The 19,948-nt window shown below is 38.5% G+C and overlaps 1 protein-coding gene across 15 annotated transcripts in view; it reads left to right on the forward strand.

The window, feature by feature from the left end:
- adgrl2b.1 (adhesion G protein-coupled receptor L2b, tandem duplicate 1) overlaps nucleotides 1–19,948 on the forward strand; it is a 129,468-nt gene that overhangs the window by 20,993 nt on the left and 88,527 nt on the right. For 14 of the 15 annotated variants that reach the window (XM_016669773.1, XM_016669785.1, XM_016669782.1 and 11 more), the window contains exon 2: nucleotides 10,807–11,021. In XM_016669773.1, coding sequence (XP_016525259.1) covers nucleotides 10,946–11,021 — 76 coding nt within the window. In that variant the 5' untranslated portion in view covers nucleotides 10,807–10,945. Of the gene's footprint in view, nucleotides 1–2,146; nucleotides 2,265–10,806; nucleotides 11,022–19,948 lie in introns of all 15 variants that reach the window. The other variant, XM_007548709.2, reaches the window with a different exon arrangement.

Here is a 19,948-nt window from a genome sequence, read left to right on the forward strand (position 1 = left end):
GAAAATATTGGGCAATAAATATGCAAATACCAAAAATAAGTTATCTGGTCAAGTTGAAAATATAGTTTCAGGTAACAGTCAATTAAGTTTCTTTTTTTCTCTCTCTCTTTTCACTGCTTGGAAAATGTGCATACAAAATAATCTGACAAATATTTAAAATGTTTTAGCAGAGCTGCACCAGCCAATCAGCCAGAAACTGAAACTTGGCAATCTGCATATTAATTGCTGAAAAAAATCAGAATTCTTGAACCATTGGCATCAAGACTAGAAACTTTGACTATCTTCAGTTGAGAAACACATCAATCAGGTAGTGTATTTGAGCTGAATGAAAATCTGACACAAATTACGGAGAAATGCCTGGGGTCTAAATAGATACAACTGTGTATTTCGTTCATTTTCTCTCCCATTTAAAACTGCCACCTCCGCCTTATTGTTGTTCTTTAAAAACCTTAATAACGGGGGTGAACCTTTACAGAATGAGAAGCTTGATTGGTTCCTGTTTATGTTTTAGTTAACATAAAACTTCAGTATAATTCTGAACTTCGCCTCTGACTTCATTTTTCTCTCTTTTCAAACTAACACAATTCATTTTAAAATCTTCTGTGGTTTTACCCCTGTTAGTATTAATGATGACTTTTTATTACTGTTCTGCAGTATGATTCGTGTATTTGGGGGGGAAAAAAAGGCTATTGAGTTGTCTATCGAGAGACAATTTTCTATTTTTACAGGATTAGTGTGAGAAGGGAAATAATCAGAAATATTAAAGCAGTGCCTGGATCTTGCGTGTCAGTAACTTGTATCTGTTTTAGCAGCAGGAGCTTACTCCCTTGCCCTCCCTTACAGCAGAAATAACACCTATAAAACCAGAGTTTATCCCATCCGTGGCGACGTCCCTGTGATAGCTTGCAAATAATGTGCCATTTCCTTTTGGAAGAAGGCGGGACTCCAAGGACTGTTCTGGCTCTAACCCCGGAGCTGAGATCACTTCGGCCCAGATGCAGCGTTTCTTTTGTCTTTGTTTGAACAAGTTGCTGTCAACTGTGGAAATTGTATCTGATTATTATGATCCATCTCTGGCACAATGGAAGCACATGAATGGAGTTGTGTAACGTTGGAGACTGATTAGACAGATTTCCCCCTGCCTGCATGTTGCTCATTAACATCACAGATGTTATGTATTAGCTTTATGCTCCCTCCTGATAAAACTAATCTAGTCTGAATGGGGCTTTAGAGTGTGTAAAAATCTAACATCACATCGGTGTGCTTAGTTTTTTTTCTTTTTTTTTTTTTTTCTTTACCTCCAGGAGGTGTTAACATCAACATATCACTCGCCGCAAATGTGCTGAAAGTGAACGGAGCTGTTGTGTGGCGTGTTTAGTGTGTTCAGGTTGAGCTGACATTGCCAAGCCAGTTATGGCCGCTTGTAAAAAAAAGAAAATGCTGTTTAACATCGGAGGGAGCCGGAGGTGAGAGGAGTGTGTGCGCACGTGTGGGCGTTTTTGTGGATAAATGCAGGGGAGTGTGAGAATGATGCATGGAGGAGGTGAGAAGTGAGGCTTTGAGAAAAATGTATGAAGAGATTGATTTGAAAAAAAGGAAACTTTTCTTCACTGTGTCAGTACCAGACTGCTCTGTGTTCCTCTTTGACGACCTTCCTGCTTAACCATCTGCTCTTAGGTCAGTCTATTAATTTCAGAGCCAAACAGAAAACATTCACTTACAGTCAAATGGTAAATAAAAGGTTAGCTTCTTTAATTGAGTATGCTGAGATTTGGTTTTTCGAAGCTCAGTGACGTTAGAATACCTTTGGAAATTAATTTTTCATTAATTAATTTCAAAAAGAAAAACTTGTTATATAGAACCTTTTGCACACAGAGTGATGCATTGCATTTATTTCTGATAATTATGGTTATCTAAATGGTCAAACACTTAAAGTTGGGTTTATCTGAAAATTGTATTCTAATATCAATAAAACTTCATTCTAGTGAAACACACTGTCTATGAATACGCATTCAATACATGTTGGGGTTCCTTTTGTTTGAATTACTGCATCAGTATAGGACAATTTTCTGAATAAAATGCACAATTTTATTTCAGTGGAATATTTGGCCCAATGACTTACAGTTTATTCCCTGTCTCCTTGCAGCCTACTTAGGATCTGGTTAAGCAGTGGCATAGCAAGCAATACAACAGTTGTAGCTGATGTCCTGGTTAAGTCTGTGTTCAGCTCTTGAAGCAGTGGATTTGGTCTCAGTCCAAATCTGGTGAGTACACTCCCATAGTTTTAGAAGATCTTTGACTTCATAAGACGTTTTCATTCCACTTAATTTTCTATTGAACTTTTTGGCATGCAGCACTTTGTACACAGTCAGCTTCTGAAGGAATAACAATTTGTACCTTACCACTCATATGGAGGGTGTGAATAGCAAGTCAGAAATCTTAAGTATTCTGATTTTTGAGGGCTGCATATTATCAAAAAAGCTTTAAATTCCACTATTATTTTTTGAATATGCATTCAAAAAATAATGCATATTTATGCATTATTTGTCTATATAATTTTTTATTCTTCCCAGTTCTCCTCACTCTTCTTTTCCGTTTCCATAAGCAAAGTGACCCAAACCTCCTACTTCTTTATCAGGTGTCTGGTGTCGGCAAAGAAAAAAAAGAAGAAAAAAAAACAGCGAAAGTTTGTGTACATACCCAGATATTTAATAGTCAATAGAGTTTGAATGCGTGGGACTCAAAATGTTATAGTCTACCAAAAATTAATCAAGCTATGCAGCTGTTAAATTAGCACGTCAAAAATATAACTGCGCAATGATTCTAAATAAAATATGAGTTGAAATAAATTGCCTTTTTGACGACCATATAATTTATTGAAATGCACCTGCAGGTCTAATTTTGAATAATTAAATTTCAAGGTTTGTGAAAATGTCAGATTGGGCTGATTGGCAGAAAAATACCCAACAATTATGATAATGCATGAACTATTTAAATCAGTTATACAGCAAAGTGCCAAACATGCACTGTTTACAGTTTTCCCAGTCGCGAGTATTAATTATGATGGAGTAACAAGCACAAGCTGTCTCCTGTGAACCATTTCAAAGCTACATTTTCCTGAGAACCACATTCTGAAAACACACAATCCCCAAAACACCCCAATGAGCCGTGCAATATGCATGCACACTGGTGCGAAACATAATGTTCCGTTTCTGTTTTTGATGCTAGGAAATTACATATCGGTAACCTAGTAAAATTTGTTTGTTCAGGATATTGCTCTGCTTGTACAAAACAGGACTGCTCTTTAATCTATTTAGGACTTTCAGAAATCCCCGTTCTCCCCAGAGTGCAGCTCAGAATGAATAGGTGGCTCTCGCTGTTAATTTGGTAGATTTTGGTTTGGGTTGATGGCGAAATCAGAACAGGTATGACACGGTGTGAACAGTTTTGTTTTTTTGTTTTTTTTTAATACATTGCATACACAGTTGATGAATCAGTGGTAATTATTGTCAGGAGGTAAATTTGCTGTTGCTGAGAGATGTAGCAGTTATAACTGTAATTATTTTAGGCATGATTCATTATTTTGTTGACAGGTGTTTTTTTTTTGTTTGTTTTTTTAATGTTGTCACCCCAGGCACAAATTCTTTCTTTATTTTGCTGGACTCTAACCACCTGGTTGTGACTCCTGGGCCTTCTTTGTTCTCTTTACTTTACTTAATACATTTTGCCCAACCCGCTCTATTTTCACTATGTCCATTTGCCCGTTGGCACTCAATCTTATCTCCTGACTCAATCACTTGGCCAGGAGCCGCCGAACACACCAACCGTTGTGCTCTCTCAATAAAATAAAGAAGCCTTGCACCTTACAGAGAGCTTCTGTGTGGGCTTTGTGCGCTGTGATCAAGGACGTTTCACCTTAAAAGCGTATTTATTTTTTTCATATTTTTTCTTAGCAGTACCTCATTTTCAACTGAAGTCATTTATTCCAAGAAAAAAAAAGACAATAAATAAAAGCTTCAGGCTTGATGCACTAATAAAACATTTCATTTTGGTAGATTTTAATCAATGTATCAGTGAAAGGTATGGAAGTATCTTCAGTACATCTTAAATAAATTTGCGAAATTCTATTTAAAAATATAACTACCTCGCTAAATAAGTTGATAGGTTTGTCCTATTTTGTAAAATAAAAAAAAAATACAAATTGTGGCTTATTATTAAACCATAAACTCTACTGTTAATAGGCATTGATTTCTCAGAGTAAACAAGTTTAGCTTGCTATCAAGCATGGCTTTAGCACAAAAGTGTTAAAGCTAGGTACAACCTTTTTCAGTTTGTTTTAGTAAGGTGCCATGTAAACAGTTTCCATGACAGCTGTAGTTGTGATGGTCATTAGCAAAATGTGGCTAAAGGCTTACAAGTTCAGGTCGCTTGCAAGTTTTAGCTTACTGTTAGCGCTGTGGCTAATCTTGCTACAGATAGCTACAAGCTAAATTTCTTGCTTCAAAACAGAAACTTTCTCAGCACACGTCTTTTACTATGTAGATATATTAATTTCTTATATAATCACCTCAATTATGTAACAATTATATTGTTCTCTGATGGATGTCAGGCATTACCAGTGCCATTGACTGAACCAGCATGTTTAGTTAAACTCTAAACAAAAATTTGTTTATTTAATACTTACCAAAATGTATTTTCATAATGTCATTTTAAAGAACTTTTATTTAAATGCAGCATTGAAACTAAGTTGAGCTTCTGTCAAACAGATTGCAATAAAAGAAGGTGTTCTGTTGATTCTTCAGCTTCACATTTTAGGTAATAGAAACATGTCAGGAGGCTGTTGGGAAAACCACAAGTTTACTTATTTTAAAGGAGCTGTAGATGTATGTTTGCAAGATAGACTGCCTGCATCAAAAGGAACAATTTGGTACTTTTCTGGCCTAGTACATTCAGGTACTCCAAGGGGGAAATGCATCAGTAATACACTCTGTGAAGCAATTTTTGCTGCCCATCATTCTGGAAAGGGGTCATAAGTACGTTAACCAAACAATATGTAGCCAATCCTTGACAGTAAGAAAGATTATTCACAAGTAGATAACATTTATGACACCTGCCAGTCTTCCTAGAAATGGATGTCAGGAAGTTCATTCCAAGGTCAGACATGGGAGTGTTCAAAGAAATTATAAAAAGAATGTTTCTGAGTTTGTTAGATGTTAAAATTCTTTGTAGTAGTCTTGGAGAGGTTGTTAAAACGAGCTCGTTTTATTAAAAAAAAGACGTGACAGGAAGGCTTACTAATTTACATCTGAACAAGTGAAAAAGACATGTGGAACAATGTCCTCCGGAAAGACTTAACCAAAACGGAGATGCTTGATAATGATCCACAGCAAGACGACTGGCAAACACAAGACCGAGCATATCAGTGCAAACACCTTTCACCAGCTGTCAAGCGTGGTGGAGGAGTGATGAACTTGTTTCACTGGACTGCTCCAGAACTGCATTAAATGAGATGATGGGTGAATTTTTCAGTACACAAAGGAAATTTAGAGACAAATGTGAGGCCATCTGTTTGACAGCTGAAGTGTAGCCAACATTGGAACAAGACCATGATTCCAAGCACAGCAGCAAGTCGGGAAGAGCGTCACTGTTAACCACAACAATTAAAGTATTGCAATGGTCCGAAGCCTTAAGTTAATGAGTGCTCACACAATAATGAACCGAAGAAACCGTGCAAAGAATAACTGCACAAAATTCCTTTATTAACAAAGGAATTAAGAGATTCATCAAAGAGGAAGACTGTTTTTGAAGTTATGGCTCATAAAGGTGGCTCTGAGAGGCCATAAAGTTTTTTTTTTTTTTTCCACAATATGTAATAACAAGTGTGCTTGAAGGTTTTAAGTGGAATAGAAAAACTATTTCTTTCTGTTTTACAGTTTTCAGACATTAATTTCTCAGAATGACCTAATTTCCAATCAATCTGCTCATTAGTTGAGAAAATTAAGAGGATTGAGTTCCAATTAGGAAGTCGTCAGCATGTTTTGTTGTTTCACCATGTGCAGCTGGGAACCCGTTTACAGCCAGTTAATCCTGATGGCAGTTTATCTTATCTTCGAACTGTTGATAAAGCACACTTGGCAGACTGTGCTGTGTGAAGGTGCAGCTCTGTTTCTGGATGTTGGTGGGGACTTGTCTTCATCACCGGTGGAGCCAAGGAAATGACATCATATCCCTGCAGGGGTTTAAAGCGCAGCTCTGACAGGACTGTCATGACAAAAGAGTTCCCCCGAAACATCATGGCGCACCGAGGACAGGAAGAAAATTTCCCTGAGGCTGTGTTTTCTTAGTTCCTGTAGTTCCTGTCTCTCGTTTCTAGTCCATCAACTGCATTCTGGCGTTTGAAACTCCCGTCTTGAATGTGTCTTCTCTGCTTCTGAATGTAGGGCATGGGGGTTGGAGGCAGAAAGTTCTCCAAATTAGTACTTATTCACTGAGTGGAAGACGCATCATTGTGTTGGTAAGATCCAGCACCACAGCTCTATTTCACTTGTAGATTTTCAGCCTACACTTGGACTTGCACATTAGTTTTTTTGTTCCAGTCTTACTTGATATGTATGTATGCGCTCTTTGACGCTCTCTTCTGGGCGTTGACAATTGAAAATAAATTAACATTCCTGGGCTTTATTTTTGTCTTCTCTAAGCCTGTTGAGAAAACTTGGAGGCAAACCCACAAGGTCAGGTCGTACTCACAGCCTGTCAATCCTCCTCAGTGACCCCACCGCCCCGTTTCTTTCTCCCCCTTCCATTCTTTGCCTCCTTTGCCAGTCGCCCCCCTCAACTCTCACAGCTATTTAGTCCCTTCCGTCTTCGAAACTCCCACACTCGCCTCTTTCTCCCCCATCTCTCTTTCAACGGACGCCTCTCCAGCTTGAGTGAGGCAGACGCAGGCTTTGTCAAAGGAGCCTCGCATTCATTCAGGCGGCTGCTGCAGCCAGCCCTGTATTTCATGTTAAGACATGTGGGCCGTCTCCTCTTGTCCATTTGTTTTAATTATCCTTTAATTGCTCGCTGTCCATTTTTAAATGCTTGTTTATTATTTCTATCAGGCTGATGTGAAAAATTTGCTGTGGACTGTGATTTTCTCCATTATCTTAACTGATGATTGATCTCTCTCCTTGGGTTTCAACTGTGTCGGCATGAGAGACAAAAGAAAACAGATGTCAGGAATGTTTGTGAATCATTTTTCATTTCATTGCTGGGGCTTTCGTCCTTTTCTCCAGACAGATAGACTGCTAATGGAAGGGAAACCTTGGGGAATATGGTGTGTGTTTTTAAGGAAGGGGATCTTAATGCACAGTTCAAAATGAATGTCCCTTATCTGTAGTCTGTTGGTGTGCATTGCAAGTGTGGACTCATGAAAAATAGTCACGCTGTACGTCACAGTGGGTGATATTTATAAATCTGCAATATCTGCATCTTTCTTTAAACTTTAAATTGTTATGAACCTGACAGGCTTCAGTCACGTTTCAGCATCGGTTTTAGCATCGTCATAATGAGCGCGAGTGAATCTCAGAGAGAAATCACTGTTTAGATGCACCTACACTTGATTAGCTACTGTGTCTTCAAACATTTTAGATAATAGAGGAAGATTAGATGTAGGCCTGTAAATTATTACGTCATCCTGATTGACAGGAGATTTCTTAAGTAAAGATGTATCGCACAGCTCTAACTATAATTAAAACCTACCACCAGCTACCCATCAGCCAGCAATATTTGAAATTTGATTTGCATGAAGGAAGTCCTGTAATCGTGAAGTTTTTATTGAACACTGTTATGTGGGGAGCACTAATTGCAATTTTGTACATGTTTACTCGCTCTTCTCATTCAAATTGTACTCTCTGGATCTCAAATTGTAAAAACCCATATTGCATTAATGCATCAGATTTCTGATACATTATTCAAGAAAATATTGCATCCATGCAGTCCTTTGCAATTATGATTTTGCACATGCTAATATTTCAATAATGACTTAAGTTGAATTTCTGTGATTTATGCCTTTGAGTTCAGATGGCGGTTATAAACAAGATGCTTTCTGATGGTTTCAAAAGTGCTACTTTAATCATAGTGCAGAACATTTTTTTCTCTTAAAAAAGCTGAATTAGTCATAATTGAAAGAGGCAGGTCAGACCTGAAAGGAAACCAGAAGAAGAGAGATTGTGCATCTCTACAGATGATCATTATGCAGAAATGCTGGCCCTTTGTCAACCTCAGTTTCGAGGCTGTAGGGCGGCTCAGTGCAGATGATTTTTCTGTATCTTAAAGGGTTAACTGTGACTCATTTTTACCTTTTAAAATAATGTTCTGCTCGGAAGCATTGAGGCCCTCATCCACCAAATTACGTCAACTCTCCCCCCGTTCCCTGATGTGAAATTATGATGCGTCTGTCAGCGCTCGTGTAAAGCATCTTCATGTTAATCGCCTAATCCGTTTATCTCAAGTCTGGACCGATTCAGTGCAGAAATCCCTCCAAACAAAACAGTTTTTTTTTCTTTAGGAAAGATGAACATGGCTGTGTCCTCCACCAGCTTAAGGGAGAGAGGGGAAATGTTACTCAGCAGGGCGACAGCTGATCAGGAGAAAGAACCCTGGGGTGAAGAGGGCAAGACTTCATCTTCAAGACTGGGCAGGATCTCATCCCCTGGTGTCTGGAGGGGCTTTGGAGGGGGTTCAGTAGGTCCAGCAGACCAGAAGGGCAGGGGCACGCCCCTTGACCAGCAGTCCCCAACAGTCTCCAGTCCTCTCCTGTCGGCGACTATTATGGTTATGCCACAGTCTAAAACCTCATATTTGGAGGATTATTAAGTGGCTGCAGAGGTCCGGCTCGTCTCTGGAGAGTAGTTGCTCTCTTCAGTGTTGAACCTGTAGAAGCTGTGTTGGTAAACTGAGGACTGCGAGCTGCATCAGCAGACACGGACTCAGACTTCCCATACAGGAGAGCGAGCCTGCTCCTCTGTGTTCTTATCTGATCTGCTTCGGCGCCACTGCCAGATAAACAACTGCAAGAAAAATAAAAGCACAATTCCCATAAACCCACCTAAGATTGGCTGATAAATTTTAAGTTGGCCGCATGCGTGTCTCCTTGGCTCAGAGTTTGCAGCTCAATAGCTCGGTCAGGGTGACCTCAAGTAAAAATAAATATTTTCAAGCTTCGACAGGCTGCTTGGAGAACCGGCGAGCTTTTATTCCACCCCTACCGGGTTCTGGTCACGTATTTAAAATGCCCAATATTTGCTTGAATAATGTCTGAGTATGCTAATGTGAAAGCTCTCCCATGTTTCGTGGGGTTTTTATGTTACCAAAAATATCTTGGGTGTATTAGCGAGGCCCAGAGAGTGATCAGCACTGACTGCTCTGCTGCTCATATTTTGGGTTCATTATAAAATAATCACGGCAGTTGAAAGGTGGCTCAGAGGGAGCAACATTCAGCAACAGGGAACATTCACTCTCTTCTACATGAAGACAAGTAGCAAGTGACCTATGTGTGGGATTGGGTGGATGTATTATTTATAGTTTGTAACCAACTTTATTTCAAATTATGAATCAAACTTTTCTTAAAGACATAAGAATGTCTCTGATTTTTTTTTTTCAGCTTTCTTTGAGTGGCTTTATGCTAGGAGCAGAGGTAATGTGACACTATAATGCAAGGTTTAAGAATTAAAAAATAAATAAATAAATAAATAAATTTTAAAAGTTTAAACTGGCTTTAATAGTAATATTAGCAGGTAGCACAGTCACTCAATTACAACGTCCACACCAAAGTGTGTTCTCAGCACACAGTGGTGTGGTGTTCAAAACGGTGCATTCACTAATTAGAAACAGATAGGATTTTTAGGTTTCCATCTGATCCGGGGTCGATCAAGCAGAAAATGTGTCTGTTTCGATTCACTGCCCAACTTCTCGGTGCATCTCTACTATTACTGCATAGAGAATCGCAAACACACCAAACTAAATACGTTTTTTTTTTTTTTTCCTTTTTGCTCTAATGGAGTTTTGTAGCATGACTCCACACCAGGATATGCATTAACTATTGCTAACTATGTATTTGTTCAAGCACTCATACGAATAAGCGCGTGTGTGTGCGTGTGTGTGTGTGTGTGCGCGCGAGTGCGAGTGTTCACATGTGACACACAACACATCCTACCCCGGTGTTTGACTTTGGTAAGCAGCTTATCTGTCTTGTGTGTTAGTCTGTCTCAGGCTCTAACCTTTCGCTTCTTGTGCAGACAAAGGACCGTTTTTGCCGGCCCTTGATAAGGCAGGAAACAAAAGTAGCTCTCAAAGCCGCCTCGTCTGTAATGGCGTCCTGTATTAACGTGTTGCCAGAGCGACATGCTTTTCTCCTGCGGTGATCTGGCTGTAAATGTAGAAGGTTAAGCACAGAGACGTAGGAGAAAAATGCAAAGTAAACAGTTGGTTGTAATGGTACAGTGCTGAATAAGTGCTCAAGTGTGTTATGTGCTTTGCTGTTATGTTGGCACCCTTATAAACATGTGGTGAGAAAAAACAAGTCCGATTTGGAAGAACTTGAACTCCAAACATGTCCTCGTTCGATCAAACCTCCTTTTGAACGTTGTGGTATTCATGATGTTCAGATATTTGGTGTTATTCTTTTCAAACGCCAACCCGCTGATGAATTCTCGAATCTTTCACATGTTGAATTGCCGACACTATAATCACACTAATGTTAACCATTCAATCACTAAATTCTTACACAGTTTTTTTTTTTTCTCTTTTCTTGTTTACTTCTAGACAAAAAGATGCTCAGCAATACTTCTCCGAGACCTACCGATCGCTGAGGTTTTACCGGCTCTCCGTCCTCTGACTGCGACACTTTGAAACGCTGTTATCAGCCCATCAGTCATCCGGATCGTTTACTAACTGCGACACGATGGCCTCTGCACTGTGGAGGTGTCCAGTGCTGCGCTGCCTCCTGCTCCTTTTTCTGTGCTTTCACTGCACACAAGGTACGTTCTCAGAAGGTGGAATTAATGCCATTTCAGGCAACCTTTGGAAAAGCATCTTAGTATTCAACACATTATGAACGTGTGGAATGTATTAGTGAAAATTGTTGTAAGCTGTTTTTGAGAAGTGAAGAGCAGGCAGATAGGTTGCCAAGGTCTTCTTTGAGTTTAACCTTGAAGTTTTAAAATGTTATTCTAGACCAGGCACAAAGTGGGATGAAAATCACATGGTCTGATAACCTTGAATAAAAATGCCATACTTTCACAGTAATTACCCCAAGACCATAAAGCTGGAATATGTAACGCTGTGTAATTGCTTTTATTTAAAACAGAAAAGCAACAAAACTGTTTTTTTTTTTATTGAATACTATAGCATATTAATTATTACAGTTTAGTACCATCTAGTCATTGTTTGATTTTGATAAATATTCTCAGGCAGAAATTTAGCTTTAAAGAAAACACAAAACAAGCTAGTTTACAACAACCTATTTTGCAGAGTATTATATGATTTTGTTATTCTGCTCTTAAAACCAGTGGTGGTTTCTGCAACCGCCCATGTAACCCAATCAATGTTTTAGAAACAGTTATGGTATTTATAACTTAAGCAGGTGAAAGTGGTTATTGTATATATTTATTTTTTTTTATGTTAATACATATATAGGTATGGCATTTTAAGGTTAGCATATCTGCCTGGAGCAGAATGTATGTCTCGAAATCTCTGACTAATTTATTTACTGTCCAATAAACAACAATAACTTTTGAAACAGTTGTTAAAGTCACCTTTATAGTTTTTTTTTTTAATTAAATACCACAACATATGGTGCTGACATTTTAGGTCCATATCACATTAATGAATAGTGTTGCTCCTTTAGTTCCCAAAACATGGCTTTCTGTTTTTCCATCACTGGTTAATTTCCAAGTGGTCACATTTGTTTTTATTGTAATCAGGGGAAAACTGCGGAAGCCTTCTTTCAGCCACCTGACCAGCTGTGGGCAGCAATAATAGGGGGAGAGGTAACACTGCCAGAAAAAATCCCACTTTGACAATTTTTCCAAAATGATCTGAAACCACAGGATTGGCACCATGGAAGATTTGTTCAGTTTTAAACTTTGGTATAGCTTTGTAACAGAACTGCCTAGATATTTTCCGGCTTCTTATAAATTAAAAAGAGAAAAAGTCTTTTCTTTAGCAGAGGCACTTGAAACTGCTGTCATCGTTCTCTGCCCGTAAAGTCTGAAAAATGACACCCTTTCTGCTCCACAAGATTCATTATAGATTATGAGAGTGTACTTTGATGAACCAGATTCTCAAAGAACTTATGCATTTTTCATTCTCACCTTGATAAAATTGATCTGAGGCACCCTGCGAACATGGAACCCTCAAAAGTCGTACACAAGAGCAAGGGACTTGTTATAAACCCCAAATGAATCCTTAAAACTGCTTTTTTTCCCCTCTTTTCTGCTTTTTATTTCAGCTTCTTCTCCCTTCCCTTGCTTTTGATTAACACATTTGGCTGTAATTACAAGTGTTGTGACAAAACACACCCATCATTTATACGCCCGTCACCACGGCTGATGGTTGGTGTGTCTGAATTAATGATGATCGTTTCCGTCTTTCCCTTTTCAGACCCTTTTGTACGGTGAGACAAAGTAACCTGAAATCACATAGTTGCGTGCCAAGCATTTATTACAGATAGATGTTGAAGAAGTTTTTTGTTAGGGGACTCGTTTTCAATTTGGGATTTGCATTATTTCTCCCTCTTGCTGTTCTGTGATAGATTTCTTTTCCAGTTCCATTTTAGATCTGGCTCTGGTAGACAATTTGTTAACAATGGCAGCCTGCTACAGAGGACCTTATTCCAGCTGTCTCTCTAGTAGTAATGCAGCTTTTTTGTTTTGTTAGATTAGATAAAATGGGAGAAGGGCTTGCTGAGGTTCTTGAAGAATAGACCCCTGATTTGGCCTGGCTTGGAAACTGAGTTGAATAGTCTTGTTGAATTTCTTTAAGAGGAACGCTGCTTTGGTATGCAGAAAGGGCAGGTTTTGGGTTTCAAGTTGATGTGAAGGCTCTCAGGCCCAAGAATGCATATTTGCCAATCCGTCAATAAAGGAGTGTGTGTGTGTGTGTGTGTGTGTGTGTATGAATGAGTGTGTGAGTCCATCTGAAAACAATATCCAATTCTATCCACATGCCACTCACCTTCAGCCCGTCCAGCCCTGAGGGTCTGCATCCTGCCGCTTATGATCTATGTTTCCATCAGCGTCCCTGCAATGCAAACTCCACCTGATAATTACCTCCTGTCCCTCACCAGGAGAGGGTATAATCAGGTTATGATTTTCACCCCAAACACTCCAGCCGTACTTTGAAATACTCACTGACATACCTGGGGGAAAAAAAATAAAAATAAAAGTAGTTTTCTCTCTACGTTTACTTTCTTTTCTGGCGGTGAGAAGGAACAGCAGTTTATCATCTGTTTTGATAAACTACGAATGAAATGCAAAAAAAAACAAAATTAAACTAAGTAGTTGAGATTCATGACTGTGGAGACTAAAATGTCTCTAGAGATAGACAAAAATGTGGCCAACAATAGTTTTTTCTTGAAGTAAACGAATTAATTGATTTCAAAAAGCATGAAGTTGTTTTTTTTTTTCTTCTCTCTTGAATTTCAGAAACGCGAGAAAAAAAGGGGGACAAAAGGAAGTTTGGACAGTCTGGTAGATCACTGGTAACTTGTTGACGGCTTATAACAGATTTTTGTTACCAGCCAACTTTTTTTTTTTTTCATTTTTTTCTTTCTCCAGTTTTTACTCAGTTTTCCTTTTGAGCCAAAATAGATGCATGTTTTTTTTTGTTTTTTTTTAGGTCTGCCTACAGACAGACTCTTTGGTTGTGCAGAGTGAGTGGGCTTCAGAATTCATCCTGTACCCGTATAGCTCCACTGTGGAATATGGCTTTTTAAAAATATTTATACTATTTTGGAAAGACATCCATGTTAAGTAGAGGTCCACACATAAGTCATGTTTTGCACAGAAAGTAGCTGTGGTCTAGGCAGAAAATAAACCCATCAAAAGAACTGGTGCAGCAAAATAAACCATCTTTTTTTTAAGATGATGCTCTTAAGTTAGAAGTCTATGTACGACAAGGCAAAAGTATCTAACAATAAAAAGGCCATCCGGTTTGAGCAGGGCAGTGTAACAAAAATAGAAAATATGTCTTGTTTTAATTAGGATTACTTTACTTACATTTAAAAAAAAAAAAAAAAAATTCCATTACTAGTTAAAGCAGACTTTTATTTAGTGTTTGGTGGTGACTGGTGGTGTGTTTATTTGACGGTATGCCAATCTACGAATTAGTAGATTGGCATACCAGATTCATGATATGAGAGATGTAGAATAAAAACAAATATGGCTTGCCATAAGCATGCTGTTATATGAATATTGCTGTATTGGCTCAATAATGCCTCAGCAGTGTTGTTGTAAACCTGAAACAAACTCTAAAAGTGAGTCCTTCAACTTCTGAAAGTCATTGTTGCCAAGTTTTCCTGCATTAGTTTGGCGTGGAGTTCTTTAATCTGTAGTTTAAATTTCTAATTTTTGTCATGGCAGTTAATGTTGAATGAAAAAGTGTTTGTCCCTTACAAATTTCTACTGGTTTTGCTTCTCTGTCACACATGGAGTATCCAATCATTGGTTTTTTACCTTAAACTCAAGCCTTCTTCAGTTGTACAGCAGGACAATGATCCAAAGAACTAAGAAGTCCACCTTTGAATGGTTTTTAAAAAAAGATGTTAGAGTAGTCAGGTTTTAGAGATGGCACAATCAGATGGTAAGTTTAGGCAGAAGTTACTTTTTCTTACTATATTCTTTGTAGGCTGTACATGTACCCTAAAACCTCTAGTATTCAATTTTTTATATACTGTTTTTAGAAAACCTGATTTTTTTTTATTTTTATTATTGCATTAAGGTCTGGTGAAACATTATCAGTGCCCGTCACTTCCACACAAGCCGACTCCATGATTTATGCCCTGTTGTGGCTAACGATGCTTTTGACAAATCCTGCTGACTTTTGTCTTCAAACATTTTATTTTCCTCCTGTCACTCCACATGACTTCTTTGCAAAATAAATCAGCCTTGTGAGAATATTCATCTGTAAATCTTTAGTAATGAAGTTTATGATCGGGATGAAAGAATGCTTTTCGTCTTCTGTTTTTATTTGTTTTGAGGCTGTGTTTGTGCAGCTGTTGCTTGTATCTTGCTGCTCAATCTAGACGTTCCAGTAGGTCTTCAGCAGTCAAACAAGGATTTGAATTTCATTGTCTGGCATATTTTTTCTTTTCTTTTTTTTTTTTTAACATCTCAACTCCACACCTCCACTGCTCCTGTTAACCACCGTCCCTTAATTAGATCTCAGAGCAAGGAAATGGCTACCTGAGCACGACTTCACTATCATCTACTGCTTTATGGGCATCAATTATTTTAATTATCAGAGTGCTGGGCAGCTGCTTAGAGGAGCCTATGGGTGCTGATTGCTGGGACAAGGTTTGAGGAGGACAGAAATAAACCTCAGAATTTTTCCTCACCTGGGGTTTAATAATTATGAGTGGGAACACGCATTAGCACTAACGAGCTTATTAAGTTTTGAGAAATTGTTAAATTAACTGAAAGCTGACCTTTTTAATGAAAACACAAATACACAAATGATTCTTGAAAAATAACTTTACTTTTTTTTTCCCAACAGATTTTTTTCTAGTTTGGGATATTTCTCATCAATTTGCAGTATATTTCAAATTAGGTTTTGCATACGTCTTTGTTATTTATTCTCGGCACATCAAATCTAATACTCGAACTGCTACTTCTTCATATATTTATACTAACAGTGTGTCGTATGAATATTTTACACATTAGGATACTCAGAACTCGGGATCTGCAGCTCTTTTAGCATTGCAGATCTTCACAACAAGCTTCAACTCATTGTTTGGATGCACAGTCGATGGTTCTGTAATATTGTTTTCTCTGCAGCAAGCAGGGAGCTAACAAGCAGAGCAGTAGAGATGCATGTACCTTATACTTCAGTACAGTTAGTGGCTGTGTTGCACACGTACTGGGGAACTGAGCAGCAAAACAAGCCAGTATAGCCCCACAGAAATCTACACAGAACCTAACAAAAACAAAACTTAGTGGATTTATACGCTTCAGGTGAGAAGGGAAGGAAACATGAACTTTAAAATAGTAAAAAACAAATTAGGATCTTATGTGGGTGGGATGGAAATCATAATCCTGTCCTTTTATGGAAGATTAAGAAGAGAAAACTACTGTGTGGGAGGTAATTACTCCAGATAAATAGATGAAATTGCAATGACTGATGGAATTATTTGTGACTGATTTCATTAAAAAGCTATTTAAATGCAATTTTAATTAAACCTTGTTGTTTCTGATCTCTTCATATGCAACCACATTTGGCTACATGCGACCACAAATTTCAATGTATTTCTATTGGACCTATAGGCTCACACAAAGTACTGCATAATTACACAATTTCTTAAGATCTTTTATCATAAAAAAAATCTCAAAAGGACAACTATATGCTTGTATCCATGCCCCATTACATCAATACCCCTAGAAAAATCCAGTCCAACGTCTTGACTTCAGAAGTCACATATTTAGTAAATAGTCTGTGTGAACTATAATCAGAGAAACAACCAAGAGGCTATTGGTATCTCTGAAGGGACTGGACACCAACCAGGTAGAAGACACATGAACAGGAAGGTGCACTGGTCAGATGAGACCATAACTGAAGAGAAACAGCTGCTTTTCACTCTGAACACACCATCCCCATGGTAAAACATGGCAGTGGCAGCATTATGTTGTGGGATGCTTTGCATCATTCACAGGAAAACTGCTCAAATTTAATCAGCTTGCTCGATGCATATGCAAGAGTAAAATGAAAAGGCTTAGACCAAAGCATAATTGTATGTTGAAACGGCACAGTCAAAGTTCAGCACTAAATCTAATTGATAATCTGACTGAATTATTCAAATCCTAATAAAATACATTAAAGTTTGGAATAGAAACTTAACAAAAGAGTAGGAATACTTTTTGCAAGGCATCATATGCCTTGTTCCTTTGCCTGCCTGATTTGTAGTCCTTTCCCCTCACTTCCTCGTAGCATTTTATAACCAGTCTATAAAACGATGCTTCTACCCAGAGGGAAGTAGGTCATGCAGGTATTGGAAACTGTTGTATATCTCTCAGACCGCTACGGTGCTCCTGTCTAAAGATATTAAAGATGACGACCTGATTCAAAGGGAGCAGCCACAAAGGGGGAGCAAGTGTAGAGCGGTTTATCTGCAGCGGCTGAACACGAGCTGCTATCTGAGTCATTAAAGGAAAGAAAGACGAGTTTGGGAGGGGCTGTGTCATAAAATGTCAACACTTGTCTCTGTTTTATTACAAAATGGTCTAAATTGAGCTTCTTTCACAAAGCTACACAAAGGTCTGCTGCAAAAAATTAAGTGGCTTGTGTTTGATAGGTGTTGTACATCTATAGAAATGAGGATTAAAGTTAAGGAGCGTTTGCCAAGGTCTTGAGAAGTTGTTCCAGCACAAATAAAGTGTAGGGAAAAGACTTTCAGCTGTATTTTTTATTTTTTTTTTTGAATAATAAACTATGTAGAAAAAAAAAAAACATGCACAAAAAAAAAATGAGGCACTTTATTTCCGAGGAGCTGTTTCGCAACATCAATCCTGCCACTTGTGAGCCCCTGCCGCTCTGGAAAACACACTGTACGCCTCTCGCTGAGGAGTTTTTTGTTGATAGCGAGAGACCCCTCTGCTGAACACACCAGTATGCTTGTGTTTCTCCCCCAAAAGGTCGCGAAGGTTAACGCCACGTCTCGGCACAACATTTGTGTCAAGCGGTGCCATACATTGTGCTGACGGAGGGCCCTCCCTCGTGCCACCCTGGTATTTCCAGTCTTGGGCTTGACGGAGCTGAGGGGGGAGGCCATTGTGCTCCAACTTCTCTCTGGCCCCGGGCCATACACAACCAGTCTGTCATCCATTGATATGCTTGGCTTGCCGTTTTATGATTCATATTGAATGCTGCGGGTCCATGGTAGGGCGATCATGAATTATCTGCTAAACCGTGGGAGATTCACAGATGACTGGTCAATCTGTGTGGTGAGAACAAGCGTAGAGGAAGGAAAAAAAATGTGATATATCAGTGCTTCATTGAAATTCTGCCCAACTGGAAGTAGTTCAAGAAATAAGGGCAGGGGTTCATCATCTGGACTGGATGGACTTTCCTGCTGCTTGGAAGACACGTGGAGATGGAGAAATGGTCTCATTATTTGTTTTTCTAAAAAAAAATTTCATCTAATAACTGATAGAGTTTAGTGTCATGCACAAGATTTCATAACACTCACACCACAAACTTAAATGCATATACATATTTAGTAGCGTTTTAATGTGATACAGCAGCAAAAAAGTAGAGCATAAGGAAAAATACATTTTTGTCATGTTACATTGATAAACTTCGTTGTATTTTATTAGGTTTATGTGTGATAAACCAGGAGATAGGTAGTGCATAATTACCCAGTGGAAGGAAAAAAAAAAAAGAACCTGAATTTCTACTTTTTTACATTTTGAATCTGTTAAGCGTGGTCTGTATTTGGAATCATCCCCTTTTTCTTTATTACCCTACATAAAACCCAAATAAGAAAATGGAATTATATGAGTAACCTAATCTGAGTATAAAGACAGCTGCACTCTGAAATACTGTAAGGTTTGTAAGAGGACATTTGTGAACAAACGGTATGATGAAGACCAAAGAACGCTGCAGAGATGCCATTGAACATGAACAGACTAGAGCAATCAATCAAGAAGAGCAGCAATCAGAAAAGCAAGCAAGACACTCATTGCATCTCTATAGGAGCTGCAGAGATACACATCTCGCATGACACAATCTAAGAAAAGGAAAATTTGTCATGATTTGTGGGTGTTTGGGTTTTTGACTTATGGTTTTTATTATAGGTTATTTATGTTCAATAGTTTTTGCAATATTTGCTTTTCCTGGGAGGTCTGTTTCCAGTTTTCTCCAGTGTTTTCTTCTCTGGATAGTTTTCCTAGGTTATTCCCGTTGGTGTGTCAGATTATTCCCTTTCTGTTTTATTTGGGTTAGTCCTATCACATTCTGTTCAGTTACTTATATTTCTTGCCAGTCAGGTTCAGTCAGACCAAATGCCTAGTTTCATAGTTTATCCTGAAGCCTGGATTGTTTTTTCCCTTTTTCCTTTTACATTACCAAAACACATGGTGTCATAGTGTTTTGGTTTTCTTTTTATTTATCATCCTCATTAGTTTCATTAGTGCTATTTAGGTTTGCTGTCACTGTCTAAGGTGTTGCTATGTTTCCGTATGTTTAGTTTCTTAGTGTTACACGTCTTGTGTATTTGTATTCATTATCTTAGATTCCTGTCGGGCTGTTTTATCCTTTTGGTTCCAATTCCCATTTTGTCTCATTTCAGTTTCCATGTCCCTGTAATTAAGCCCATTGAACTCACCTGTGTTGCCCCATCTTATGTCACTCTACTGTTTCTCTCGCTATTCAAGTTCCTGGATTTTCTTTGTTCATCGCTGGATTCTCTGTTCTGTTTGACTCTTTTCAGCTTAGTTCAGTTCAGTCCTATGCTTGTGCCAAGCTTGTTTAAGTCTTTTTAGCTAAACTCTTTTTAGTTTTAATTATTTTTTTTGTGCTATGCCACACTTCAAGAGTCGTTTGTGCATTGGCTTTCCAACAAACTTTCCCTCATTCTTTGCATGTGGGAATGAGATCTACATGCAGACAAGATCTACCACACCAGACAAGACCCAAGGTGTAGGTTGTGCAAGGAGGCCTCTGAGACAGTCCAGCACATAACAGCAGGGTGCAA

This window comes from Poecilia formosa, unplaced genomic scaffold (assembly GCF_000485575.1).
Source record: "Poecilia formosa unplaced genomic scaffold, Poecilia_formosa-5.1.2 Scaffold27, whole genome shotgun sequence".
Lineage (NCBI taxonomy): Eukaryota > Metazoa > Chordata > Actinopteri > Cyprinodontiformes > Poeciliidae > Poecilia > Poecilia formosa.